Source organism: Rattus norvegicus, chromosome 8, assembly GCF_036323735.1.
Source record: "Rattus norvegicus strain BN/NHsdMcwi chromosome 8, GRCr8, whole genome shotgun sequence".
Taxonomy (NCBI): Eukaryota; Metazoa; Chordata; class Mammalia; order Rodentia; family Muridae; genus Rattus; species Rattus norvegicus.
Genome location: NC_086026.1, coordinates 85,077,845 through 85,105,049, shown reverse-complemented (window position 1 = coordinate 85,105,049; position 27,205 = coordinate 85,077,845). Strand labels below are relative to the sequence as shown.

The 27,205-nt window shown below is 46.6% G+C and overlaps 1 protein-coding gene across 2 annotated transcripts; it reads right to left on the bottom strand.

Moving 5' to 3' along the window:
- Window positions 1-578: 578 nt before the first annotated feature.
- On the bottom strand, window positions 579-25,014 carry Leo1 (LEO1 homolog, Paf1/RNA polymerase II complex component). Of its 2 annotated transcripts, none has more exons than XM_039081146.2 (12): window positions 23,497-23,749; window positions 19,921-20,712; window positions 19,049-19,153; window positions 17,117-17,211; window positions 15,988-16,133; window positions 14,913-14,997; window positions 11,063-11,157; window positions 10,162-10,296; window positions 8,798-8,933; window positions 7,769-7,955; window positions 5,514-5,611; window positions 579-818 (listed from the first exon to the last, which is right to left on the bottom strand). In XM_039081146.2, the coding sequence occupies exons 2-12, from the start codon at window positions 20,180-20,182 to the stop codon at window positions 714-716; spliced, it is 1,449 nt and encodes a 482-aa protein (XP_038937074.1). In that variant the 5' UTR covers window positions 20,183-20,712; window positions 23,497-23,749; the 3' UTR covers window positions 579-713. The 2 variants fall into 2 exon arrangements, with proteins under 2 accessions (XP_038937074.1, NP_001005548.1); NM_001005548.1 differs by lacking the exon at window positions 23,497-23,749 and adding an exon at window positions 24,945-25,014 and having other exon boundaries at window positions 627-818.
- Between the last annotated feature and the right edge of the window lie 2,191 nt (window positions 25,015-27,205).

Genomic DNA, 27,205 nt, shown 5'->3' with positions numbered 1-27,205 from the left:
TCACCAAAGGAAGTCAGGTCTGAAATTCAAGTGGGGCAGGGAGCAGGAGCTGATGCAGAGGCCATGGAGGGATGTTACTGATTTGCTTCCCCTGGCTTACTCAGCTTGCTCTCTAGTAGAACCCAAGACCACCAGCCCAGGTACCCGCCCTCAATGGGCTGGGTCCTCCCGCCTTGATCATCAGTTGAGAAAATGCCCTGGGTCTCATGAAGGCATTTTTACAACTGAGGCTCCTTTTCTGAGATAACTTCAGCTTGTGTCAAGTTGACACACAAAACTAACCAGTACACCCCCACTTCAGTCCTACGGACGACCCGAAAGTCTGGGGAGAGTCATCTCTACCATGTTTGTCAACGCCCAGCTGCTGAGCCATCTCTCCAGCCCAGGTTTTACTGTTTGAAGCCAACCACCTTGGGACCCTCAGGACAGACCTAGGAAACAAATCTTTGTGTGGAAGGAGAGAACGGATGGCAAAGAGCAGGAAATCCACCAAACCTGGGCTCTCTAAAATGCTTAAAAAGTTAGCTTGCTTTTTAAATGTTTTTTCTGGGGAAAGCAGTTTTCTTAGGCATAGGGACTTGCCTTAAATGTTTTATTACAATTAAAATTTCACAAACACAGATCAATTAATCTCAATCAAAATAACTCATGTTTACATCATATTTATAGACAAGCTGTACAATAAATACATAAATGCATTCACAGTCTGTGCTTCAGTCATCCTCCTCCTCCTCTTCATCGCTGATCACATACTTCTTATGCTTTTTATTGGCCTTGTCATCGTCCTCTGCTTTCCTCTTCCCAGAAGACTCACCTTCCTGAACAGATAAAAACACTTACAGTCTGGAAGTCAGAACTAGGGAAGTTTATCAAAACAGCTTTACTCATCACTAAGGTGACTTTAAAAATCTTGCAGTCGCTTGCTTCAGCAGCAGCACATAGACTAAAAATTAAAATGCTACAGAGATTAGCATGGCCCCTATGCGCGGATAACAAGCAAGTTGTGAAGTTTCCATATTTCTATAAAAACAACAAAAAGAAGCAGGGCATGGAGGTGCAGGGCATGGTGGTATAGGGTATGATTCGTGCATGTGCGAGTGAGCGCGCGCGCACACACTTGCGGACACACACAGTTTCTTAAATGAAGATTCACTTGTCCTGATGGAACATTTCCCCCATGACCAGGTATTTAATCAACAGTATCTCTCTTCTCTCAGCATTCAACTTCTTTTCCCCTATCTAAAATTCTTTCTTGTAGTAAGTATCAATTTTTAAAATAATTTTTGTTTGGATACATTAAAAACATCATAAAGGTTTTTGAAAAAACATTTAAAGACATCAAAGGCCTAGAAACACATGCAGAGAATCTATTAAATCCTCTTAAACTTATTAAAGTCTATTAAGTTCATTTGCACGGTCCTCTAATAGCAACATCACGCAGGTTTTCTAAGGAATCAGCTTCACATTGACACCAACACTCCTTCAACAACTCTGACAGTGGCTGACACTTCAGAATTGTCACAAACTATACCCCCGCCTGAGCTAAATAAGAAGCTAGATTGCATAGACCAGAGGCCGGCTGCTTGCAGGATGAGTAAGACCCTGGACTGGGTCCCTAGCACCACAAGAACAACTTCCGTGGACACAGTCAGAGAAGGCTTCGAGATGCAACACGGCATGCACACTCTTCCTGATCTCCCGGCTGAACCTCTGAGGACAGGCAACACCCTGCACTTGCTTCTTGCCTTTCTATCCCACAGGTATTCCTATAACCTGGAGTGCCACAGAGGGCTCAACAACGTGATGAGGCCTCACAAGGACACAGACCGCCAGGTGGGGGCAGTAAAGCAAACCCAGTAACAATACTGAAAGACGGCTCATGTCACCTCCTTTCCCACTCCCCAGCCTAGAGCAGACTTAAATCCTTCTCTAGGGCCCCCATCAAGAAGGGCAACACTGACGTTTCTTCCCACTGAAGAATCTTGCAAACACATTACATGGCTACACATAAACAGTGTGTTCAGTGTCCAGCTAAAATTCTTTAATGGTAGACATTAGACTTTCATGGCTGACGGAAGTAACATGGCATGTCTAAACCTGTACAATGTTGTTGCTCCAAAAGCTCTTAGACAAGGTACAGCATCAGCCCCATGGTCAGGGCTCTCCCAAGGAAGTCTAAACAGGTCCAGCTCACTGTCGGGGCTGAGCAGCTGTGGAAAGTCAGCCAAGAGCAACTGATTCCCTAGAAGCTACAAGCACTCACAGCACAGGAGCCCAGAGCTACAATGGAGCCCTTCGAGAGGACCCCAAGCATGGGGAATGCTGCCTTACTGAACACGACTGAAACATGCCCCTGGGATGTACACACTGAAACAATAAAAACAAGACTTGACTAAAGCTTGATAATGCAGTCATGCACACCGGTTCCTACCGACACAGGCAGCTGTGACATATGGCAGAGCAACTAAGTGGTTCCAGAAAGGAGAGGCAGGAGAGGGGAGAGGGGAGCCAGGCCCTCTGGCTAACCCTTCCCACCTCTGCTTTCCAGTTTCCATCTGATTCGGTCAACTCAGTGTTCCCTTTTCCCAGGAGCAGTGAACAAGGCAGTCCCGCTCTCCCCTTTTCACTGTCTCTGAAGGAAGAGAGAGGCTTTCTACAGGTTTTACAAGCCAAAGGGAAGGCAATGGATATCACACGCTCTTTTACACTGTTCTCCATTTAGGCTGGGGAAAGAAAGGCAGCGTTCCTTGTCAGTCTAGGCATCACCATGTCCCCACATCCTGCAGTACTGACTACAGTGCAATACCTCTCCCAGGAAAAGGGCAACACAGGGAAGACAGCTGCCTTGCACCATAGCATGCAAATGGGAACTGGAACATGGGCAGTCCTCAAATTCAATGATGTAGCTGATGATAGCTCTTTTTCCCCAAGTTTGTCTTTTGAGACAGGCTCTCACTCATAGTACAGCTGCCCTGGAACTCAGTATGTGTAGCCTCTTGGGAGCTGTGAACCGTGGTAGTTCCTGATGTGGGCATCCAGACACCTGAACACTCTCCTTGGAGGGGGATTTGTTATGCAAAACAGAGCAGAAAGATTCCTCTGTCTTCACTGCACTGGTTACCCTCCACGAGCTGCCTCGATAGGAAGAGGCAGAGGCTTGGAGGCAGAGGTAAAACACTTGCCAGGAAAGATAGCACAGAGATTCTGAGTGTGTGTGTGTTAGGGGGAGGGGCTGCAGTAAGAGAGCTCGAAGGTCACTCAGAGGTGTGTTGAAGTCACAGGTCTGCACTTTCCCAGCCCGGCCAGCCACAGGGGAAGCTGTCAGGCATGTCTCTTCCTAGGCATAAACAGTTCCATGGCACTTCTCAATTCTCACAGTTCTGCTTGCCAAGGATTAAGCATCTGCTTAGAGGAGAGCCCCCGTTTGCCAACTGTTCATCACACTGTAAACACACTATTGAGATGTTACTTCATTTAACTCACAACAAATATGTTGCAGAATAACGGTAAGAAATTCTGTCTGTGGCAAGCTACTCCCAAGAACATCATAGAGTATTACATATGGTACTCAACAAAAGCCCAAGAACATACTTTTGCTTCACGTGAGGAAAGAGTTCATAAAATCCCCAAATGAGTAAATTAGCTCAAAAGCAAAACAGGAAAACATCTACTCCCTACAATATGGCAGACCAGTACTCAGAACAGCCTCGCTGAAAACAGCAAACAATGATGGGCAAAACAAAGCTAAAGCACACCAGAGGCCACAAAATAAGCGAGAGCAAGAGAGCAGAGCAAAGCAAAGCAGGGCATGAAGCAGGCTCCTCCTCACAGACACTGAACGGTGATCACTCCAGGCAGGCAGGACAGCAGACAAGGAGGACCCAAAGTCATGTAAAAACAGATGGGGTACAAGCCTAGCATTGGTTCTCTGAGTCAGCGGTCTACAAATGTAAAAAGAGTATTTGTGTAGCATATTGGGGAAGGGTACACTGTACTAAAGCGTACGCGTGCAGGTCAGAGAACAAGTTGTGGTGGTCAGACCTCTCCTTGCACTATGTGGACTACACAGATCAAACTGGGTGGTCAGGCTTTGCAGCAAATCAAGCACTTTCATTGCCCCAGTTATCTAGAAAGGCCTCATTCTGGGAATGCAGCTTCAGGAGGTCCCAGACAGCTGAGGCCCAGGGCACCTCACAGAGACATACATACCAATAAGCCAGGCCTGGCTGTGGAAGCCTGTGTCCCAAGTCTCAGCGTCAGCAGGAGAATCAGAGCAAATCCAAGGTCTGCCTGAACTACTCGAGTCCAAAAACCAAACCCCAAACCAAACCAAATCAAGAAAATCATCTTCAGAGAAATCAATCTAGGCATCAACAACTCCTGTGGAGGGGCTGGAGAGAAGCCTCGGCGGGTACAGCACTTGCTGTTATAGCAAAGGACCTAAATTCGGTTCCTAACACCCATGTCATGTGTAACTCCAGCTCCAGGGGTCAGATGTCTCTTGTAGCCCCTGTGTGCCCCCACATACCAAGAGAGAGACTCACACACACAGACATAAATAAAAATAAGTCTAAAAGACGTTCTCATGACTATCAACTCAGTAAACCAATCCAAATCAATCACTAGATCAGAAAATAGGAAAACTGAAGAAACAGATACAGCCAGAAAAATGCCCTGGTTTGTCTGGGTCTCAAGACTCACAGTTGAAATACTAGCCTCTGTGATTAGGGATTTTGGAAGGTGAGTGTTGTATTAACCGTCTCTCCCTAGGATTGAAATATTCTATCCTACAGGAAGCTTCTTAAGCAGGAAGGTAAACAACTCAAACGACTTCAGGAAGTCCCTGAAACTGCCAGACTCACTCTACCTGTTCCTGAAAAGTAAGCAATAAAAGCCGAGTCCCTCTCAGATGACATGAAGCTACAAAGACTCTGAGGTGAGCAGAGCTGCCAGGAAGACTGTGACAAGCTGAGAGGCCTCAAGACCACACCAGCTGCCTGGAAGAAGCAAAAACCCACTGAGCTGTTGGAAGTTTAGACCAATGGAGGACCCTGGAAGGGACACTCCAACCTGTTGAGCTGCCTACAGTCTGAGCAGTGTGCTCCCCCAGTTCCCAGCATTTGTGGGCTGTCACTCATGCTGCGGTGGGCCTTGGTGATGCAACTGTCTTTGAGTCATATCTAATCCTGTAAGTAAGTCCACTAGAACTCACTGGTTCACCAAATTGGGCTTTGGTGGTGTTCGGGCATTGGTCTGTCATGAGTTCCCTATCTGCGGTGAGTAGAGTTGTGTCTCCCCAGGGAAAGTTTTGTCACACAACAGTAATCAGGACAAAGGCAGAACCTCATGAATGGAGTGGGCACTTAGACAACTGTAGGCTCTGAGCCTGGTCTCGCCCCATGCAGCTTGGACTAGGACTTTTCTGAGGAAGTCATTTGTGTCTGTCCTGGATCTCCTCATCACCACAGGAACCAAGCTCTGAGTACAGGGGAAGTCTCGGATGTGTGGCTTACCTCGTCACTGTTGAGCTTCTTTGCTTTGAGCAGCCTCTGAGCTTTGTCTTCTTCCGAGCCCTCGTCGCTGTCTGAGGAGTAGATTCTGGCCCGTTCCTCTGAAAACGAAAAGATTACACAGAGTCATTTTTAAAGAATCTATTCATTCTTGGATTTTCCCTCCAATAAATACCATCACTTCTCTCTCTACGTTTTCCACAGAGGAACAAAATCATTTTTATTTGTCCCATTCTGTGCTGTGTACACGTGCTATGCATGTGTGTGCACAAGCATGTAGAGGGTGGGGTTGATGACAGGCATCGGCCTCAGCCGCTCTTCTGCCTGATTCAGCAAGGCGGGGTCTTCCTGTCAGCCTCAGAGCTCCTCAGTACAGCTACTCTTGCCAGCCAGCGCGCTAGGGAGATTTCCTCTCTGCCTTCTGAAGCTCAATTACAGGGAGCCCCAGATCACACCGCCCAGCATTTACACAGCTTCTGGGGGTCTGAGCCCCAGTCCGTGCTTGCGTGGCAAGTACGACTGAGCCTCCTCAGTCCAGTTTAACTTTTTTTGTTTTATATATGTTTAAATGAGCCAGGCTTGTTCTTTCCGAAGAAAATGCCTTCCCAGCTAGGTGAGTACTGTGCTATGCTGGGAACCACTGACCTTGTCTACCTGGTTTAAGTCTCTGATGAACTGGATGTTAAATGCCCTAATCCTTGAATGCGTCTCTAATACTTTTGCATGTGAGTTGTTACAGTTAAGATTGTGATAAATTAGCACTGGCAACATAAAGAAGGCCACTGTACCAGGTTCTCAAAATAGGTAGGTAAGGTATACTGGGTCAGCAGGACAAATATAGCCCTGCAAGAAAATAGTCAGGTAAAGGGAAACCTGGGTATTGGTAAAGCTTATCCCTCAGCTGGGACCAAACATTAGGCTCCGAGTTCATATCTAGTGCCATACACGACACAAAGCGTCAGCAAACCTCACTTCTCACATCACAGACAAGGCAAATGACATTCGGAAATGAGAAGTACCTTGCTTGAAGATGACGAGGGGAGAAAAACAGCTTAGGAACGTTCACGCACCACGCACCGGCACCGTGCACTGAGCGCACTCCTTCACACTCCACCCCGTGTTCCAGGCACCATTAGTCAGCTGACTTAGTCCAGATCACATACAAGAAGTTCACAGAGCCTTTCCATATGGAGCCTTTCCTAAGTCACAGTTAAAATGTGGCAGAACGGGGTGGAGAGATGGCTCAGCGGTTAAGAGCACTGACTGCTCTTCCAGAGGTCCTGAGTTCAAATCCCAGCAACCACATGTGTGTGTGAAGACAGTGACAGTGTACTGTCATACAAAATAAATACATAAATACATCTTTAACAACAACAAAAATAAGGTGGCAGAACTAGCTGGGCACAGTGATGCATGCCCGTCACATTCAGGAAGCTGAGGCAGAGAAGTTCAGGAATCTAGGCCATCTTCCGAGTCTGCTCTTTGCCTCTCTCTCTCTCTCTCTCTCTCTCTCTCTCTCTCTCTCTCTCTCTCATACATTATTGACTATTTATTTAATGTGCGGGTGTTTTGTCTGCTAGTGCCTGCCGAGGCCACAAGAGGACATCATATCTCCTGGGACTAGAATTACAACAATGAGCCTCATCAATAAGAAGGAAGCCATCAGAGCACTGCTTAGAGGTCAAACAAGCTGTCTCATGTGTGCTAATAAATGCCAAGCACTGTGAAATAAACCCTACAAGGACAACCCTGCAAAACTGGCGGGCAGAAGAAGGCACCATGTGTTCTCAGTAGCTGGTTTCTTTATAACCATCAACTTAGCTGAGTAAAGTCAACTTAGCTGTTGTATTCTAGGCATAAACTTCAACAGCACCTGAGAAGCTGAGGCAGGAGGATTGCTGAAAGTTTGAGGGCAGCTGGACTAGAATGAGACCCTTCCTCAAAACAAAAACTGTTAACCTTTCAAACTGGAAACCAGAAGATCCAGGGGTAAATTTGTATGGGGCCTGATATATGCCCATGCCTACAACTCCAGGGCACAACGGGCCATGCAATGAAGGACTCTGAAGACAAAACAGCTGAAGGGAGTCACAGAAGGAGGGAGTCCTGCTCTTTCAGGATGGCCTCAAACAGCCACACAATGATGTCCTCACTGAGACTTAGCAGGAGACGCTCAGTAACACCGACTCTTTATTGCAATGTCCAGGTCAGTGCATGCTCAGGTGAACACACATGACAAGGCTTTATACCCCACTCACCGCGGATGCCTCCTTTGTAGCGGTTTTTAATGGCAGCCAGGCTGACAGACTCCTCGCCTTCCTCCTCCTCATCGTAGCGATCAGGCTCCAGGTAGCTGGCACTCAGCCCCCGCTGGTGCTGCTTCTCTCTCATCCGGCGCTGCTGCGACTCCCTCCTGATGGAGGCCCTCAGGCGTTCTTCTTCTTTCTGTAAGAAAGCAAATAAGCCATCTGCTGTGGCTTGAAAGTGACCCCAATTTTATGTCTTGGAAGCTGAATCCCAAGTTAGCTAATTCATGGGTTAACTGGTAAATTAATGGACTGATGGGCTGTGGTGAGATTGACCATTACAGAAGTGAGCCTGCTGTCTTTCATTCTGCACTGCCATGGATGGTTTCAACCCCATGATGGAATACAGGAAGAAGGCCCTTCATCAGCTGCTGCTCCCTTGCTCTTGGACGTTCTTAACCATGAGACCTTTTTTTAGATTAATTGTTTATTTTGATAGAACAGTTATGGGCACTGGCTTTATCCTTCCACCATGCAGATGCTGGAGATTAAACTTGGGTTGTTAGGCTTACACGGAATACACTTCATACCTTGCTTTTTTGACAAGGTCTAAGCAGACACCAGGCTGGCCTAGAACTCACAACCCAAGAATGACCGAGGATGGAGGTTTAATCTCAGCACCTCAAAACAAAACTCACACAGGGATTCTGTGGGACTCTGCTCTAGGCCTGCTGTGTCCTCTCCTTAGCCTGCCCACTGAGTTCTGACGTGATAAGCTAGTGTAGATGATTTAGTGGTATTGATATGTGAAAACTCAGCTATCTCAGGGACCAGTTTTGTGGAAGTTTCAAGCCCTGCTGGGGGACAACCCAGCATGCACACATCTTTCCACCTGGTAAGAGCTTAGGACGTTAACCTGGCTCACGCCACTGGAGGAGGGAAGGGAAGTCCAACAAGAGATGACAAACAGACAAGCAGGCAGTCTGGGCAGTCTGTTCTTAATACACAAAACTGTTCCAGGATAAAGCCTAGGCAACATACCTTAATCATCTCTGTGCGCTGGCACTCAGGGTCACGACCTGCCATTGGTAAGATTCTGATCTTCTGTGTCTTTGAACATCGATCTGCCAGTGACAGGGTCATCTTCCTGTGTGTGGCACTGTCTGTAGAGTGTGGCCTGTGGGGATGAACAGAAACTTCCCACTGTTTCTCAGGGATACTTGTGAGCCAGTCATACCCACACCACAAAACACAAAGCCAGCAGCGCTTCCCAGTCACCAAAGAATAGTTTAGAGGCCAGACCTCTGAACTGAATATTCTACTTGGAGGATGAGACTTTCCTTCCTCTAACTCAGTGGCTCTCAACCTGTGAGTTGTGGCCTCTTTAGGGGTCTAATGACACTTTCACAGAAGTTGCATGACCCTTGTATAGGGTCACACATCAGATATCCTGCATATCAGACATTTACATTACAGTAGCAAAATTAGTTATGAATAATTTTATGGTTGGGTCACCATACCATGAAGAACTGGGAAGGTTGAAAAGCACTGCTCCAGCTCAATGCTAGGAAAAGTGAAAAAGAAAAAGCTGGGGCAGCCGGGCAGGGGTGGCACACCCCATCGATCTCAGCACCTGGGAGGCAGAGCCTCGCAAATGTCTGAGTCCAAAGCCAGCCTGGTCTACGAAGTGAGTTCCAGGACAGTCAAGGCTACACAGAGAAACTGAAAAGTGAAAGGTGGGGGTGGGGTGAAGACTGTTATACAGACAAACCCCAAGGCAGCAAACAGCCAGGCTCAAGCAGTGTCAGCACACACCGTGTGCCCTGCACCTCACCCTGCACCTCACCTGTCACGGCTACCCACTGAGACAGTCTCACAAAATGAAAGTTGTCCAAGGTCATGAGCAGAAACAGTCTAAGCACTGCAGCTCTGAAAGTCTGTGCTCCCTACAGAGCAGGAAGGGGGTCTGCTTATCCCCAGGAAAGGACAACTACACGTGCCAGGGTGCTCCAATCACCTGGGGAACACGTTCCCACAGAGGCCTGCTGCAACAGCACTGGTCGATGGGATGGCCCCAGTATTCACAACCCCCGACTCAACCAAAGCCTTTCCTCTGACACTAGCACACACAGACCCTAATTAACAGTTTGTCTCCAAGTCAACTTTACTGAAAACAAAAGGATACATTTGACCAGCACAGACAAGCACTTTAGGATTCCTGGCAGGGAACTAAAACACCAACTTTCTGTTTTACGTCATGGCCTCTGAGAAAGCAACCTCAGCTGTCCTTGAGTAAAGCCTCTGAGCCTCCAGGACTGAGAACTAACCTCTGGGCTGAGCTACAGAGCTCCACTGGGGTGTGTGTGGGGCTTCAAAAACCAAGCGACATTCCTAAGAGCGCTTACCTGAAGGTGAGCTTCGTTTTAAAGACGGCCTGTCCCTGCAGCCCAGTACCTTGTCTGATGAAAAGGTGGTTGTGGTCGCCCTGCAGTGGGGCTTTGTAGACGTCAAACACCTCATTCCCTAGGTGCAGGGACATGCTGAAGAGAAAGAAGACCTCACATATTAAGAAGAAGGCTCTCACTGTGCAGCTTTAATTACTGAAAACATGAATCAATCTGTTTCCCTCTTTACACAGAATGAAGAAAATCACCATGCTGGGGGAAAATGGCCTGACAGAAGTCACACTTGCTGTGACTCAGGCCCATGGGGCTGAGAAGAGGGTTTCAGATTCTAAACTTACATGTTGTTAGTTTATTGTCTCACCTCCCTCCCCTCCCCCCCTGCATAGCTGCAGCCATTTTGCTCCATGCCCACCAGCTATCTCATACTGTTGCTGTGACAAGCCTGCCAGTCACTGATGCAGAGAAATGACCTGACGCAGAGCAGGGTCACGCTGACCACATACCCTGTAATGTTCTGTACGTTATGAAGTTTGTTAATCTTAGGAAATTCTCCAACTATGAGCTTCATGTAGGACTCGTCAACTTAAAGGTCAATGTGAACTGCTATGTGTAAAATGGCTGAGCCAGGGCCGACCACCAGGCAGCCCTTCCAGTGCCTGCGTGTGAGCGCACTGTGGTTTGCCGTTTTAGCTTTCATCATCTGACTGAGACTGCTGTTCCCGGGGCCTGTGGAGTGCCTCCTGGACCCCGACACCAGCAGCCTCCACGGACCATTTCTGTCAGGTTTTCTGTGCAGTCACAGGGAGTAAGTGGTGGGGATTCTCCAGTGAGCCCTCACAGAGGCGGGTCGCCTCCTGCCGTCCCCGCCGGGTCCCGGCGCACTCGGTCCCGGCGCACTCACCTTCCGTCCGACCACTTGACGATGCGGGCGTTGCTTTCTTTAATCTCGTTTCCTTCCTCATCTCTGCGCATCCTCCATCTTATAGTGTTTTCTACCTGTTTTAAAACACAGGGCCTTAGAAAGCAGGCCCGCGGGCTCCCCGGAGAGACGCAGCCGGAGAGTAAGTGCATGTGCTGACGGGAACCGACAACAGTGAGAGCCTCTTGGGTAATTAGCGACAGGAGGAGACAGTGTTGAGATGCCGTGAGAATTATGACCGTAGCTCACAGCCAGAGCATTAGAACACACACAAAGCCTGCACACACCTGGGAAATCACAAACACGAGAAAAGCTCTGAGGCACAAGAGGCAAAGCCCGAGCCCTGAGGGGGCATTTGCAGACATATGGGGAGTAAGCGGTCTCACAGACCTAAAGACATTGAAAGTGAGACTAATACCCCCTGCCTGCACTTGCGGGGACTCATCACCTGCAGGATGGGAAAATACCATCTTGATGGCCCTTCCAGGAGAACACAGCACGTTAAATGCATGGTTTCTCTCACACTACATCCTGGAAACACTAAAATAAGAAAGGGGAATGTAAAGTCGATCACTACAAGGATTAAAAGAATGAGAGCACCCCAGGTGTGGTGGTGCAGGCCTGTGCTTCCAGTGCATGGGGCACTGAGGAAGGAGGACTGTGGGTTGGAGTCTAGCCTGGGCTAAACGGGCAGGGCTGGAATGAAGATGAAGATGGCAAGGAGGAGAAGCAAACACTCTGCTCCATGCATCCCTCCTCCTCTACCACCTGCCTCAGCTCCACAGGCTTCCGGTACAGCCGCTCTCGACGCCCAGCGGTTCGCGTCCAGTTTTCCCATGGACCGACTGCTCACTGAAGTGACTGCTGAGTCAGCTAAGACTGGATAGCATCAGGGGGATAGCACTTCTAAGATAATGCCATAGCTGTCTATGGGAGGTCAGCTGAGGAATACGGAAACAAGGACAGCCAAGCTGACAGGCATACAAGAACTCATTGTAGCATCCCTCCTGTGTTCATGTGGGCTTGGAATTTTAATAAGAATTAAAATGGAGCTAGTGAGATGGCTTACCAGGTAAAGGTGCCCGCCACGCCACCAAGCCTAACCAACCAAGTTCAATCTCAAAGCCTCGCCGGAAGGTCCTCTGACCTCCCCATCCATAGAGTGCATTGTGAACACACACCACATGAACACATAAATATATGTAATTTTTAAAAATTTTAAGGAATTGGGTCTGTGGGAACACCCTGGACCTGGAATGCCACATTGAGAGGCCACTGTGGAGAGTATGGGCTCACTCCTAAGCCCCAAGACCACCCACTATCCCCTTGGTTCACCCATCAGGGTTGTAAAAAAATGTCAGACTAACCAGACATGGGGGAAACTGCCAGCTTCAATAAGTCCAATAAGCTAAAAAAACAAACAAACAACAAAAACAACAACAACAAAAACTGACACAGAAGAACAGCCTGCCGACCAAAGACCACTGAACTGGAAAAAAGGAGTGAAATTTCCTAAAAGCCTAGACTGGAGGATTTCCCCACCCCATCATCTCCGAGACTCCTGCTGATGTGGAAGAGGAAACACATGCAAGATGGACCCCAGCTACAAGTTGTACCTCGAACCTTGGCACTCTTCACTGAAGCCACAGGCCCTAGGGTCTCTGAGGAGAGGCTCCCTCACTAATCAAACTGCCAAATTTCACTGGTTTGCCCTGGGATATTATAGAAAATTACTTGTATGGCTGATGAAGATAAAGCACACCTTGTGACAAAAATAATAATTAATTAAATAAATAAATAAAAAGGAATTAAAGTGAAAAAATGTGTCACTAGTTCTGTTTCCCCTCTTACGTACTATACGTTAGAGTGATGGTTGGTTTTGTTGACTTGACTCAGAGACAAATCTGGGAAGAGGGAATCTTAATTGAGAAAATGCCTCCATAAGACTGGTCTGTGGTAACGTCTGTGGTATATTATCTTGATTAATGATCGATGTGGGAGGCCCCAGTACCATCCCTGGGGCAGGTGGTCCTCAGCTGTGTAAGCAGCTGCTGAACCAGCCAGGAGGAGAAAGCCTGTAAGCAGCGCTCCTCTCTGGCTCCTGCTTCAGCTCCCACTTCCCGGTTCCTGCTCTGATTCCCTCTCAGTGATGAACTGTAATATGTAATATGAAATAAACCTCCTCCTCCTCAACTTGCTTTTGGGCACGGTGTTATATTACAGCATAGAAACCCTAAGGCAGTTAGCTACATATAAATGTACAAACACATATATAGGTACTGTCTTAGTTACTTCTATATCGCTGTGATAAGACACCATGACCGACACAAAGTATGAAAGGACTTATTTGGGGCTCACAGAGTCAGAGTTAAGTGTCCATGCCCATCATGGCAGGGAACTTGGCAACAGGCAGGCAGTAATGGCACTGGAGCAATAGCTGAGAGCTCACATTCTGAACAAGCACAAGGCACAGAAAGCTTATTGGGAGTGGTATGGGTTTTTGAAACCTCAACGCCCACTCCCGGTGACAGAGCTCCTCCCACAAGGCCACACCTCCTAATCCTTTCCAAACAGTTCCACCAACTAAGGACCAAATATTTAGCTGGATGAGCCTTTGACAACCATTCTCATTCAAACTAGTACAGGTATTATCAACTAAGACATTTTGAAAGATGCTGTTGAGAACACACTATGAGTGTCATTCTACAGAAATGAAGCACATGGAAATAATTCTAAAGACAGAAAACCTCACCGAGTCACACAGCCTGACTGGTTCATTAACGAACTAACAATGTCACCAATTAACTCTAAGACTGTTCACCTTGTCTCAACCATCACTCAAAAAACAAAGCATCTAGGGATACTTTCAACTGTAGCCCGAGAGTCAGCATGAGAGCTATATTAAACCCTGACACTTTGTACTTGGAAGCACTTGAGGCTTTGGAGCAAAGCAGCAATGCCTGAACTGTGATTCTATACTGGACCATACGCTGGCTATACTGCTATTCACTGCTGCGCCATCACAGAAAACAGAAAATGCCAAAATGAGTACATTAAGAGGAGCAAAGAACTATCACATTAATTTATATAAATGATGGAAAGAATGAAAAGCAGAAAAAATACGTCAGAGGCATCTAAATGGCTATGAAAAATTAATAGTGCTAACTGTAAACCGACACACACATGTTCCAAGCAAATGATATTGATGGATGGGCCAGCTGTGCAGACAGCGCAAACATCCAGCATCTCAATCTACCCGCTGGAGGCTCTTGAACAAATTACTGGCACTTTTCGCCCCCTTCTCACGTGCTCCGCATTCCCACAATAGTCACAGAACAGCTCTAGACACCTGTGCCCTTAGACAGGAACCATCTTACCAATGTTCCTGGGCACTTATGAAGCTGTCGGATGTGGAGAAGACAGTACTACAGAAATTGAAGAAGCTCAACCCTTAGTCAGGCATGGAGCTCATGCCTGCTAATCCCAGCATTCAGGAGGTGCAGGAGGGAAGATCATGTGTTTTAGATCATAGTAAGTCTCTGCCTTAAGTTCAAAAAAAACAAAACAAAACAAACCACAAGTGTAGACTGCAAGGCAGGGACGTGGGTTCAATCCCCAACCGGCATGTGAGGGACCAAAGATGCACCTTCATGAAGGGCACATGCAGAGGCTCGGAGTTCAGGCCCCAGCACCAAAAGGATTCTGAGAAGATGGATGGCTCACTTGGTTGATGAAACAAGAAACACACAAACCATCTTCAAAGCTCAAGTCTTGGAGACTTGGTGTCTACCAGATTGACTCTATAAAAAGAAAAGCACAGTCTGCACAGCACCTTCAGTTTTAGCCTGGTTCTCCCTTCTTCATCCAGCATCTCCTCATCTTCAAATTCATCTTCATAATACTGAGGATCAAAAGGCCTACAAAGTATTTTTAAAATAAGCTATTAATTAATATTTCATAAAGACTACTGCCACAATATAGTTACTATAAGTTATATATTAAGTATATTTTTAAGTTCAACTTGAAAGTATTCAAAATATACTAAAATTTACAATTCTGATGCTATTATATATGACTTGAAATAAAGTACAGACAAGGCTAACCGTTCCGAGCAGCTGGGTATGGTGGCACATCCTTGTGATGCCAGTACCCGGAAGGGAGGGGCAGGCAGACCTGTGAGTTTCAAATCAGTCTGATCCACACACTGAGTTCCAGTCCAGTGGGTTTATTTAATGAGACAATGTCTAAAAGAAAAAAAGTTCTCAATTTTTCATATTATATAAGTCTTCCAAAGAAAAGAGCATAAATGCTGGAGCTTCCCACATTGTTTTCCTGTGGGGGAAGTGTATCAATGACCCAGGTGTTTGAGTGCTACCTTAGGAACCTCCATCAACAGGGCTTAACTACAGTGTGGCAACAGCTACGACAGTAGCCGGCCAGCAGTTTCACAGCTTCCCACTGCAGCACTGCTGGGCTGTAGGAGCCACTCAGCGCCTTGGAGATGCAGTGTCTCATTCCTAAGAGAATATCAAACTCCTAACAACAGCCACAGTCAGGAGGGCTCCCTGATGCTTGCTCTGTTGTGGGATGCTTGGTTTACTTTTTCAGACATATGAATGAAGTTTCCATTTCTCTGTTAGTCGACTCAATGAATGTAAGCAAAACATATGTATACCCATATTTCTTTTTTTTCTTTACTTTGTGTTTTGGTTTGGTTTTTGAGCTAGGGTTTCTCTGTGTTGCAGCCTTGGCTGTCCTGGAACTCACTATGCAGACCAGGCTGGCCTCAAACTCAGATCTGCATGCCTCTGCCTCCCAAGTACTGGGATCAAAGGCATGCACCATCATACCCAGCTAATACCCACATATTTCTAGCCAACACCCAGAAGACATCTTAATGTCCTTACCTGGGCTCTACGCTGAGGAAGTTGGGCAGTTTAACAAAATATAAGTCATTGCCCAAGTCTGTGTTCACTTTGGGAATCTCCACTTCTATTCTGGTCTCGGGTATCGGCTCCTCCTCCTGCTGATCTTGAGGCAAGCCATTTTCATCCTAGCGCAAGAAAATGGAAGGTTAGAGCCGTGGGGACTGGATGATGGTCCAGTTTAAGCTCCATGTTTTATTACTCAAGGGAGCAAGAAACATTGTTTGGTTTTTTGTCTTTTTTTTTTGTTTTTTGTTTGTTTGTTTCATTTGAAACAGGATCACACTCCGTTGTCCAGAGTGATCTAGAATTCAATCTAGCCCATGCTGGCCTCAAATTTACAGAAACCCTCCTGCTTCCGCCTTCCCAGTACTGGGATTACAAGTCCAGCAAGAACCTTATTTAGATACTATCCCAGGGCTCAGCACTACTCATCTATCTCAAGAGAAGCAAGCAGAGCCTAGCCACCTCTGTACAGAGCTGTGTGATCAGTTATCTCCCAGAGAGTCCCTGATAAATGTTCAATCAGCCAGCATTTACGCAGCCACTCTAATGGCATCAGAGAAGGTTATCTACACATGGTGGGTCTGAGGCCAGCCCTGCTTCCAAAACTAAACTTAAAAACTAAAAAGGGGACTGGAGAGATGGCTCAGCAGTGAAGAGCACTGTCTGCTCTTCCAGAGGTCCTGAGTTCAGTTCTCAGAAATCACATGGTGGCTCACAACCATCTGTAATGGGATCTGATGCCCTCTTCTGGTGTCTGAAGACAGCTACAGTAAAAATAAAATGAATATAAAAAAATAAAAAGGAATGAAGGAAAAATTATTAACACAGCACACATTTACTTGCATGAATAAGAAAAAAATTAGGTGAAAGGTTCTCAAATCCTGGGTGCTCATGGTCTCACCCTGTGAGGCAGGTACCACACTTCATGGTAGCAGCACTCACTTCTCCTTGGAACCAAACGCTTCCTACAGAATCAAGAAAGTCATCTATTCCTTATGGCTTCATATTATAATTTAACAAACAACTTCCTTTTCTAAGACAGAGATCCTTCCCCTCCAAAACTGTCTCACTTGAATATGGGCCAGCTCATGCTACTTTCACTTACCACAGGCTGTCCTGGAGTAGGGGGCTTGTCCTCTCCGTCACTCCCTGAAGATATGTCATCTGCACCTCCGAACAAGTCCATGGTTCCATTATTATCTTCAGTGCAGAGGGAAAAATAGAGAGAGTTAACATCTGGTCTTCATTTTAACATCCCCGAGATTTCTGGGCCAGCTCCAGGAAATGTCATAAACCCAAGTTTCAAGCATATTAGAGGAGAAAAGGGTACTGTGGCACAGGTGTGGACAGATGGACACCGTGGCACAGGTGTGGACAGATGGACACTGGCACATGTGTGAACAGTCAGGTACTGTGGCATGTGTATGCAGAGAGAAAGGCACTGTGGCCCTTCTGTGTTAAGACAGGAACTGTTCATGTATGTGGAGAGAGAAAGTCAGTGTGGCACATGTATGGAAAGACGGCCACTGTGGCATGTGTGTGAAGAGGCTGGCACACTGCCCGCAAAGCTCTTCTTTCCCCTCCATCTCTGCATCCTTCTTCCATTTTCCCTACTGTCCAAAGCCAGTTGTTTCTCCCAGGCTAGATCCTCAAACTTGAGCTAACACATGCTACATCAGAATTAGCTACCGATCTAGCTAGCCAGGTCCCATTCTCACAGGCAGAGCATCACTGAAGCACCCATCAAAACAATAATGTATGCAAGCCCCGAAGCCAGGTGAGGCCCCACAGCAAGGAAACAGGGAGACAGAAAGTGGTTAGAGAGCCATCTGTCTAAAACTGAATTACCAGTAATCACGTGGTCCAGGATAAAACTATGAGACTGAGTCAGAGATGTGGCAAAGGACACAGCCGCTGGACAGCAAGGCAGAGGTGACCAGAGTACTGGAGGTTCATTATATGACTTCCTGCCAATGCCCTCCTCGTAGTCCCCTCTTAGCTCTTAGCTCATGTCACCATCCTGCAATTGTATGTGCACGTGCTTTACTTGTCTCGTAGTCTGCACGCCCTCGCCACCAGACGGCAAGTCCTACAAGATGGCTTAGAAGGGAGCGGTGTACAGCAGAGCCTCAGGAAACATCAATGGACACAACCTACTAATTCTCACCACTGTCTAAGACAGTCAGTATCACCCCATTTTGCACCTCAGAAAATGAGTTTAGTAAGAAATCTTGGGCTGGAGAGATGGCTCAGTGGTCAAGAACACTGACTGCTTTTCCAGAGGTCCTGAGTTCAATTCCCAGCAACCACATGGTAGCTCACAACCATCTGTAATGAGATCTGATACCGTCTTCTGGTGTGTCTGAAGAGAGTGACAGTGTACTCACATACATTAAAAGTTGACCCTCGGGCTGGGGATTTAGCTCAGTGGTAGAGCGCTTACCTAGGAAGCGCAAGGCCCTGGGTTCGGTCCCCAGCTCCGAAAAAAAGAACCAAAAAAAAAAAAAAAAGTTGACCCTCTAAACATCTGCCTTAGTTATAGCATTCCTTAAGATAATTTATCTATGCTTTAGAGTAACTGCCGCACATGGCCAAATATCTATCATGATCTCATCTGCTGTAACCTTCATACTAACATCTTCCCTGCAGGGCCACCCGCTGTTTGCAAATACATCTCAGAGATGACCTGTGCACCTCCACCTTTACAGAATGCCATGCTTGTATGAATGACTTCAGGTACCCCGCAGTCAAAGAGCACTCATCTATCTAACAGTGTCTATCACACTGTGGAGAACAAAGGCAGTCAATGCAGGGTTATCCTTATTCAGGCTGAAGAACACTTTCAAATCATCCAGAGGCTCAGCCCTGTCGATAAATTCACTCAAACTGTAACAAAGAAGCAGGTTCCTAACAGCTCGAGCTTCACACTGACAGTACACAGTCTTCTGTGAGTCATGCAGTCTCAGGTCCGGCAGGGCACTACAGTTAAAAGCACGGAGAGCTAGGAACCAGGCCGGCATACAAAGTCAAAGGCTACCTTTGGGCACCTCGGTGTCGCTGTCCACTTCCGAGTCAGATGGAATCGCGTTCTTGCGCTTCATTCGTAAAACTTCGTCCTCACTGTCACTGCCTCTTGCAGATTCTAAAGAGCAGAATCAGGAGGTGTACATAGTCACATGCAAGCTTTATGAGGAAACCGCACCATTTATGCTACCTGTTTAGTGCAGCAGTGAGTAGAAAACAACGATAAATCTAACAGTTTGGATCAGTGCACCACACATTACGCTAAGTCAAAGAAGAAAATCTAACCTGGCAAAGTCATAACCTGTCACCCTAGACCCAATGAGGCAGAGGCAAGAGCATAGAGACGGAACAGATCAGTATGTGATGAGGTTGGGCCAGGGGCGTGGCTGTAAAATAGGTCTCATACCACGCTGACCTGTATAGTGGTAGCTACAGAAATCTATACACATGCCAACACAAATTAAACCACACCCAAACAAAAAGGTAGAGGTGAATATGAAGGAATAGAAAACATAAATGAAAAACAGGACAATAAAGATGGGAATAAAAGGGACTAGAGAGGTGGCTCAGTGGTTAAAAGCACTGGCTGCTCTTCCAGAGGACCCGGGTTCAATTCCCAGCAATGAGAATGTGGCTCACAACTGGTTGCAACTCCTGTCTCAGGGGACCCAACACCCCCTTCTGGACAACTGGTTGCAACTCCTGTCTCAGGGGACCCAACACCCCCTTCTGGCCTCCATGCACATGGTGCACAGACATGCATGCAGGGAAAACACCCATCTGCATAAAGCAAGATGAAAAAAGTCTTTAAAAAGAAGCAAGCAGGAACCATGGCTGCACCCAGACACCTGTACTGAGCCACACTGGCTCCCGTGAGTGTTTTACCCGACTTCTGGTCCTGCTCCTCCTCATCGTCTGAGTGCCTTCGATCTTCATCGGAGACCTGTGGCCTTTCATCATCCGAGTTTTGCATTTTCTCTTCATCGGACACCTGTGGCCGGTCCTCATCGTCTGAATTCTGCTTCTCCTCATCGTTATCAGAAGCTGCTGGACGCTCATCATCAGAGTTCCCCTTTTCCTCCTCAGACAGCTGTTGTCTGTCATCATCAGAAAGCTGGGCCCGGTCCTCATCATCTGTGTTCTGCATTTTCTCCTCTTCATCGGCAGAGTTCTGCAGCTTTTCATCGTCGGACCCTTGTTCCCGCTCCTCATCATCAGAGTTCTGCAGCTTTTCGTCATCGTCTGACTGGTCGCTTTTATCCTCTCCGTCCCATTTCTCATCATCTGACTGTGCTTTTTCAGAACCTTCTGCCTCTGAGTGATGGCTCCCTTCATCTGACCTGTGGCCCTCATCATCATCGTCCTCGTCATCATCATCGTCGTCGTCATCGTTGTGGGCTTCAGAGCCACTGTGCTGATCCACGTCAGAGGGCTCATTATCCTCGTGGTCAGATCTCTCCTCGGAAGCCTCTGACCTATTGTCTGACTGTTCAGAGTGATTGTCGCTGCCACTGTGATGAGGGGCCCCCTCCTCCTCACTGTCATCTCCAAACAGTTCCTTGTTACTGGGCTGCCCGGAATCGCCCCTTTCATCTTGATCACTTTCGCTGCCAGAGGCATTGCTACCAGAAGCACCGTTGTCCTGGTCAGAGTCTGAGTCAGACCCAGAATCGGAATCTGTAGGATCGTGTAAACACAAGGAAACATCAGCAGAGTAAGGAACTGTAGAAGTTCATCTCAATTTGGTAAAAGACAAACAGGAACTAGCAAAACTGTTGAAGCCAACTTTCTCTCTGTTCCAGAAATAAAGAAGTTTCAAGAACCAGGAGAGGGTTTGGTTAGCAGATTCACAGTAAGCAGGCACAGTAGCCCACACCTATAATCTCAGCAACCCAGGAGGCTGAAGTAAAAAGATCAACTCAAATTTGAGGCCACCCGGTGCTACACAGTTAAGTCCCAGGCCATCCCAGTGTGAGACCCTGTTTCAAAAAGCCCAAATAAATAAATAAACAAATAAGTAAATAAATGTGGAACTCTTCATGTTTTATCTCACCCAGTCCCCGCCTCCACTGCCTAGTTCTCACACATGAAATAAACCAGTAAGCAGCCCTACGTTCTGGTACGGAGAGCACTTCTTGGTTTAGAGTGACATCGATACCACTGTGATGAGGGGCCCCTCCTCCTCACTGTCATCTCCAACAGTTCTGTCCTGAATTGCCTTTCATTTTGGTCACTTTCTTGACCAGCAGGTAGTGGTTCCTGTACCAGAAATGCAGCAGGAAGAGAAAACAAACAGAGCCTAGAAGCGTAAGAATAGAAAAAAAAAATTGTAAAGGTCCCATCGGAATACCACATATGCATTGTGGAGTTCGAGAAGAAAGTAGTGAGTTCTAGTTTGTTTACAAACCCAGTTATATGAGTGTGCTTTTGTTTAAATCCCAGGTGTGTGCTATGGGGCTGCTTCAGTTTGCCTGCAAACATTAACTACAATTGTCTACTACTCTAGGAGGGGTGTGATTTTTGCCAGCTGCAGATAATTTAATTCTGGGGACTCTGGAGAAAGTATAAACACAGAGCCTCAAGACAGCAGCCCCAACACTGCTACTCCTGGTTTCTATTGTGTCTTGTCAAGTATTCGTGAGCAAAGGGAGCAAAGAAACAAAAAGAAGTTGCAGATATCCTGAGGACAGAGATTGGACCAGCCCCAGCCCCAAGAAACTCGATGACCCCAATCAGCAGGAAGTAGCCTATAGAGGTTTGTACCCCCTTTCCCCTCTAGCCTTCTTTCTCTCCTACCTAGTGTTGGGGGTGGGGGGGGATTGGAAAGGAACAGAGTGAGAAAAGGGTTGGAAGGGAGTTAGAGGTATAAGAACCCAATCAAATAAAGATTTATTTATTTATTATCTTTTAAGTACATTGTAGCTGTCTTCAGACACACCAGAAGAAGACATCAGATTTCATTACAGATGGTTGTGAGCCACCATGTGGTTGCTGGGATTTGACCTCAGGTCCTCTGGAAGAGCAGTCAGTGCTCTTAACCACTGAGCCACCTCTCCAGCCCGAATCCAATCAAATAATAAAACAAATATGCCAACAGAAGAAAGTAATAGCTAAAGAAATAATGACCCAAATTTAATCAATCTACACATCCAAGAAGTTCAATTAATAAATGCCACATTGAAAAAACTTAAGGAATCCACACTTAAACATATCAAGTTGTTTGATATGAATCTTGAAAACAAGCAAACAAAAAGAGAATTATCTCATACAAGGGACCCTTACAAGGATGACAGAAACCACAAAAGCAAACCAGGCATCCTAATGTGGAGAGGGAGAGACTGTTCAACAAGGACACTTTCTTCTTTTCTTTTTTGAAGTGCTGACAACAGGACCTGGCAGTGTTAGTCAAGAGCATGAACCCTAAGCCATGATTCAGCCTCAGAGTTTTATATCTTGCAACTATGCTTCAAAGAAATTTTAATAATTTAAAGGGGTTTAGGAGTCATAGAAAACATTTTAGAATGAATGAATGAAAGTGAAGACATTACACCAATTCTTAGGGGACAAAAGGAAAGCAGTGTCACTCGAAAGGAAACATCTCAGTCAAATACCTACCTTAACATCGTAAGAGATCAGAAAAAGAAAGCCCAAGCCAGGCAGTGGTGGCGCACACCTTTGACCCCAGGACTGAGGAGGCAGAGGCAGGCAGATCTCTGAGTTCGAGGCCAGCCTGTTCTACAAAGCAAGTTCTGGGACAGCCGGGGCTACATAGAGAAACCCTGTCTGGGAGGGGGAGGGTCTGGAGGGGGAAAGCAGCAAGGGAACAGAAAATGAAAAAACAGTAGATAATCAATAAAAACAGTAGTTTTTTTTTTCTTCAGCAAATAAGTTCTTATAGTCTCATTGGATTGCCTGTGACTTGTGCCAATCCTCCTGCCTCTTGTCTTTGAGTGTTAGGATCATAGAGATGCACATCATGCCTGGCTAACAGCTCATTCCTTTAAAACTAACAAAATTAAACCTTCAGGCAGACTGTCCAAGAAAAAAAAAAAAAAAGCAAGACTCGAATTACTAAAGTCAGGAATGCAAGTGGGCACGCCATTATTGATCTCACAGAGACAAAGATTATAAACCTTAAATAACGCTAGAAACCTAGACACATTCCTTCTGAGGTCAAGAACAATATCTACTTTTGCAAGCCCCATTCAAACCTCATAAAGAGAGCACTAGCAGGAGGAAGGTAAATAAACAGGTAAGGGAAAGAAACGGGACAACTATCTCTAATCACCCTGGCATGGTTTCACATGTAGAAAACCCCATGGGAGCCACAAAAACTATTACAGTGAATATATGAGTATCAGGATAGCACCAAGTCACAAGATCAACGTATAGCAGAAATAAAAAATATGAAGTAACTACTAACTGAAAGCGGAGGTACACATACTTAATACCAGCACTCACCGAGGTAGGGGGATCAGAAGTATAAAGTCGACAAAGGCAACATACACAGCAGATCTGTAGAAGAAAGAGAGGAAAAGGAAGGGAAGGAAGGAGGGAGGGAGGCAGGCAGGCAAGGCAGGCAGACAAGCAGGCAGGCCTACCAAGTTCTACTGTTACATCCATAGCAACTTCAAGACCAAGAGCAATTGTCAAGGACAGCACACCAGACCTGGAAGTAAATCTTAGAGCGCCCACTAACTCAATGGTAAAGTGGAAGGAAACTGCCATGACCTTAAAAGAAGTTTTAAAAAGAAAAGATGGGGTTGGGGGGTGATCTTCGAATTGCAATCTGTAAACTCCACTTCCCTAGGCTACGGGTTGCTATGAGAAAGCACCGCAGATACACCTCACTAAACAATGCTTTCAACTGTGTATCGGAAAAGCGCTAAGCATTAATGTAAGCTGGGAGAGGGGAACTTGTTTTCTCCTGATCGCGTCCCAACACCTAAAAGAGGTAGCTAGGAAGTGCTAGGAGTCCTTGTTTACTCAATGAATGAAAAGCTTCATGGGAAACATGGGAAGGTTTACACAGAATTGTGCCTCGAAGACACGGTGACTAAACTAAGAGAAAAACACACTAGCAAAAACACTAGCAGGGCAGGAATTAGTATACGGTCATATTCCGGGCTTAACCTGAGTAGAACCATCACAGGGGAGTTCAGTTCTCTGTACTTTTACCTAGTGCTCCTGTCACACTGGAGTAATTACATACTAACTGGAGTTGGCGACAAATGGGGGGGAGGGGGCAAGGAAATGACATGTGTACAGGTTGATTTGGGCCCGGAGGGCTGCAAGAATTCTGAAGATCATCTCGGATCTTTCCTCATTCTTCTTCTATTCATATCTCAAATTCAGATATTCGTAGACCTGTGCCAGAAGTGCCCCCATGAACCAGAATTCATTCATTCATCACAAATCCTCTGTCACTCTTCTCCAACCACCCCCAGAAGCTTCCCCATTCTTACATCACAGACAAGGAAACCAGCTTTCTGCACAGGCTCTCCAAGGGCACCCCATTTCCAGTGTGCGTAGACCTTCGGTATAGCTCCAACCTGATCCCTCCCAGACCCTCCAGGAGCATCTGCAGTCTCCCCGTTGAGTCGCTCTTTCACAAGGGGCGTTATCACGCCCGATGGGTAGTTGAACAGCCACCCCATCAATCGGCCAAGTGTGCACGGAGGTGCACAAGCCACTCGTTCTCATTCTGCCCCACAACGAGCCCAGGCCGGTCTCTAACCGTCCAGGCACAGACTCCGCGCCCGTGTCTCGGGAGAGGCTGGCACCGCCGGGCATGCAGGGGGCGCTGGGCAAGAGCGTGGGGGCAATCACGTTGCCCGGAACCGCGCCTCCGGCCGGAAAGCAATCCGCCGCCCCATGCACCCATCCGCGGAGCTCCCCGCCCTACGCACCTTTGCGCTCGGCCTCGCTCTCAGCTTCGCTCCCGAAGAGGTCCTCCATGTCCGCCATGGCAGCTGGGTCCGCGGCCTTGGCCTGGTCGACTCGAGCCTGCTTTACGGCCGGAGCAGTCCACGCACGACGTGTCGTAAAGAGCCGCACAAAGACCCACTTTGCCTCTGTGACCTAGTTTTGGACTGCAGTCGGCGGGCTCCGCCCCTAGAGTGTCTGTGCTCACCACCTAGCCCGTTAGCCTGCTCGCCTGCATTATGAAGCATGGGATGTCCAGCCGACTTGTTTACGACTTGTCAGCTGCGGCCAGGTTTCTTAAAAATAGTTGAGGGCGGGTGTGGTCGCTCTGCACTGGGTAGGCAGATCTCTTTGAGTACCAGGCCAGCTTCGTTTACATAGCAAGTTTCGGACAGACAGACAGCTATGGCTACACACGTAGACCCTGTGACAAAAGAATAAAACTTAAGTCATTGAGAGCTCTAGCCTGAAGCACGCCTGTAATCCAGCACTCTAGAGGCAAAGGGTTAGAAATTCATCCTCGACTGCATAACAGTGTTGGAATCCTTGAGAACCACACCCTTTAAAAAAAAAAGACCTCATGAGATAGTTCGGTAAATGACCTGCCCTTCAAGACTAAAGACCTGGTTTCAGAAAACCCAGCACCTACTTAAACCCAGACATGGCTTCCAACATCCATAATCCCGCTATCAGGTTTAATAAAGGACCCTCTCTTAAAATAGAGATGCTGGATGGTGGTGGCGAGGCCAGCCTGGTCTACAGAGCAAGTTCCAGGACAGCCAGGCTATACATAGAGACTTGTCTCTCAAAAAAAAAGGTTCTGCGTGGTGGGGTGGGCGGGGTGAAGAGCAATCCAGGAATACACTGGAAATGGGCCTTTGACCTCTAGGCACATGGGCAGTAGCTCAGTACAGAGCTTGCCTATTAGTAGTGACGTTCAAATTCAATCTGCACTGGAAAAATAAAAGATTTAGGACTAATAATCCCAACATGGGAGGCTGAGGCAGGAAGACAACAGAATTTGAGGCCAGTTCGGGATACAAAAAGAGCTGGATTAAGAAGAAGGATGAAGAACTGGAGAGATGGCTCAGCGGTTAAGAGCACTGACTGCTCTTCCAGAGGTCCTGAGTTCAACTCCCAGCAAACACATGGTGACTCACAACCATCTGTAATGGGATCCAATGCCCTCTTCTGGTGTCTAAAGATATAGCTACAGTGTGTTCATATACATAATAAAGAAATTTAAAAAAAAAGGATGAAGCGTTTTAGGTTAGTGTCTGACAGTATTTGCCAACTTCTGATCTCTTCTTTAAATTACTATTAAAATACATTTATTTTTATTTTTTAAAATGTGCTTGGGTGTTTTACTTTGCAGATAGATAGATAGATAGATAGATAGATAGATAGATAGATAGATGATAGATGCATATGTGCACCACGTGCACACCTGGTACCCGAAGACATCAGAAAGTGGCATCAATCACATCCCCTGGGCCTGGGGTTGAAGATGGCTGTGAGCTGCCAGGTGAGTGCTATGAATCAAACCCGGGTTCTCTGGAAGAACAACCAGTGCAACCCAGCCAGTGTTCATAACCACAGAGCCATCTCTCCAAACCTTTGCTTCCAACCATTTTTGTTTGTTTGCTTTAGAATTTTAGGTAAGAGATTGTAGATCTATAAGAGAGATGGGCATGGTTCTCAACGTGTGGGTTGTGACTTCCTTGACAAATCTTTCTCTCCAGAAATATTTCTATCGTGATTCACTATAGTAGCAAAAACAAACAAACAAAAACAATTGTGAAGTAGCAACAAGAATAATTTTATGGGCTGGAGAGATGGCTCAGTGGTTAAGAGCACTGACTGCTCTTCCAGAGGTCATGAGTTCAATTCCCAGCAACCACATGGTGGCTCACAACCATCTGTAATGAGATCTGGTGCCCTCTTCTGGCCTGCAGTCACTATATGCAGGCAGAATGCTGTACATAAAATAAATAAATAAATCTTTAAAAAAAGAATAATTTTATGTTGGCGTTGGGAGGTGGCCACACACATGTATTAAAGGGCGGGAGCACTAGGGAGGTGGAGAACCATGAGAACCATTGCAAGAAGATATATTCTACTGTATTACTGTTTTGATGTGTGAAAAGCAGGAGGAGATAGAGAGGTTAAGTGGCTCTTGATGACATAGCCAATATGATCTGCTCGGCCATAATGTAAATAATCACGTAAAATTTGTCAGCAGTCT

Excerpts from the sequence above, each read along its gene's own strand:
- Leo1 (NM_001005548.1), bottom strand. The coding sequence starts at position 25,002 with ATGGCGGACATGGAGGACCTCTTCGGGAGCGAAGCTGAGAGCGAGGCC. Across the intron at positions 8,934-10,161 it reads AAAACGAAGCTCACCTTCAG|GCCACACTCTACAGACAGTG; the intron begins GTAAGCGCTCTT and ends TCATCCCCACAG. Across the intron at positions 5,612-7,768 it reads CTACAAAGGAGGCATCCGCG|AGGAACGGGCCAGAATCTAC; the intron begins GTGAGTGGGGTA and ends TTTCGTTTTCAG.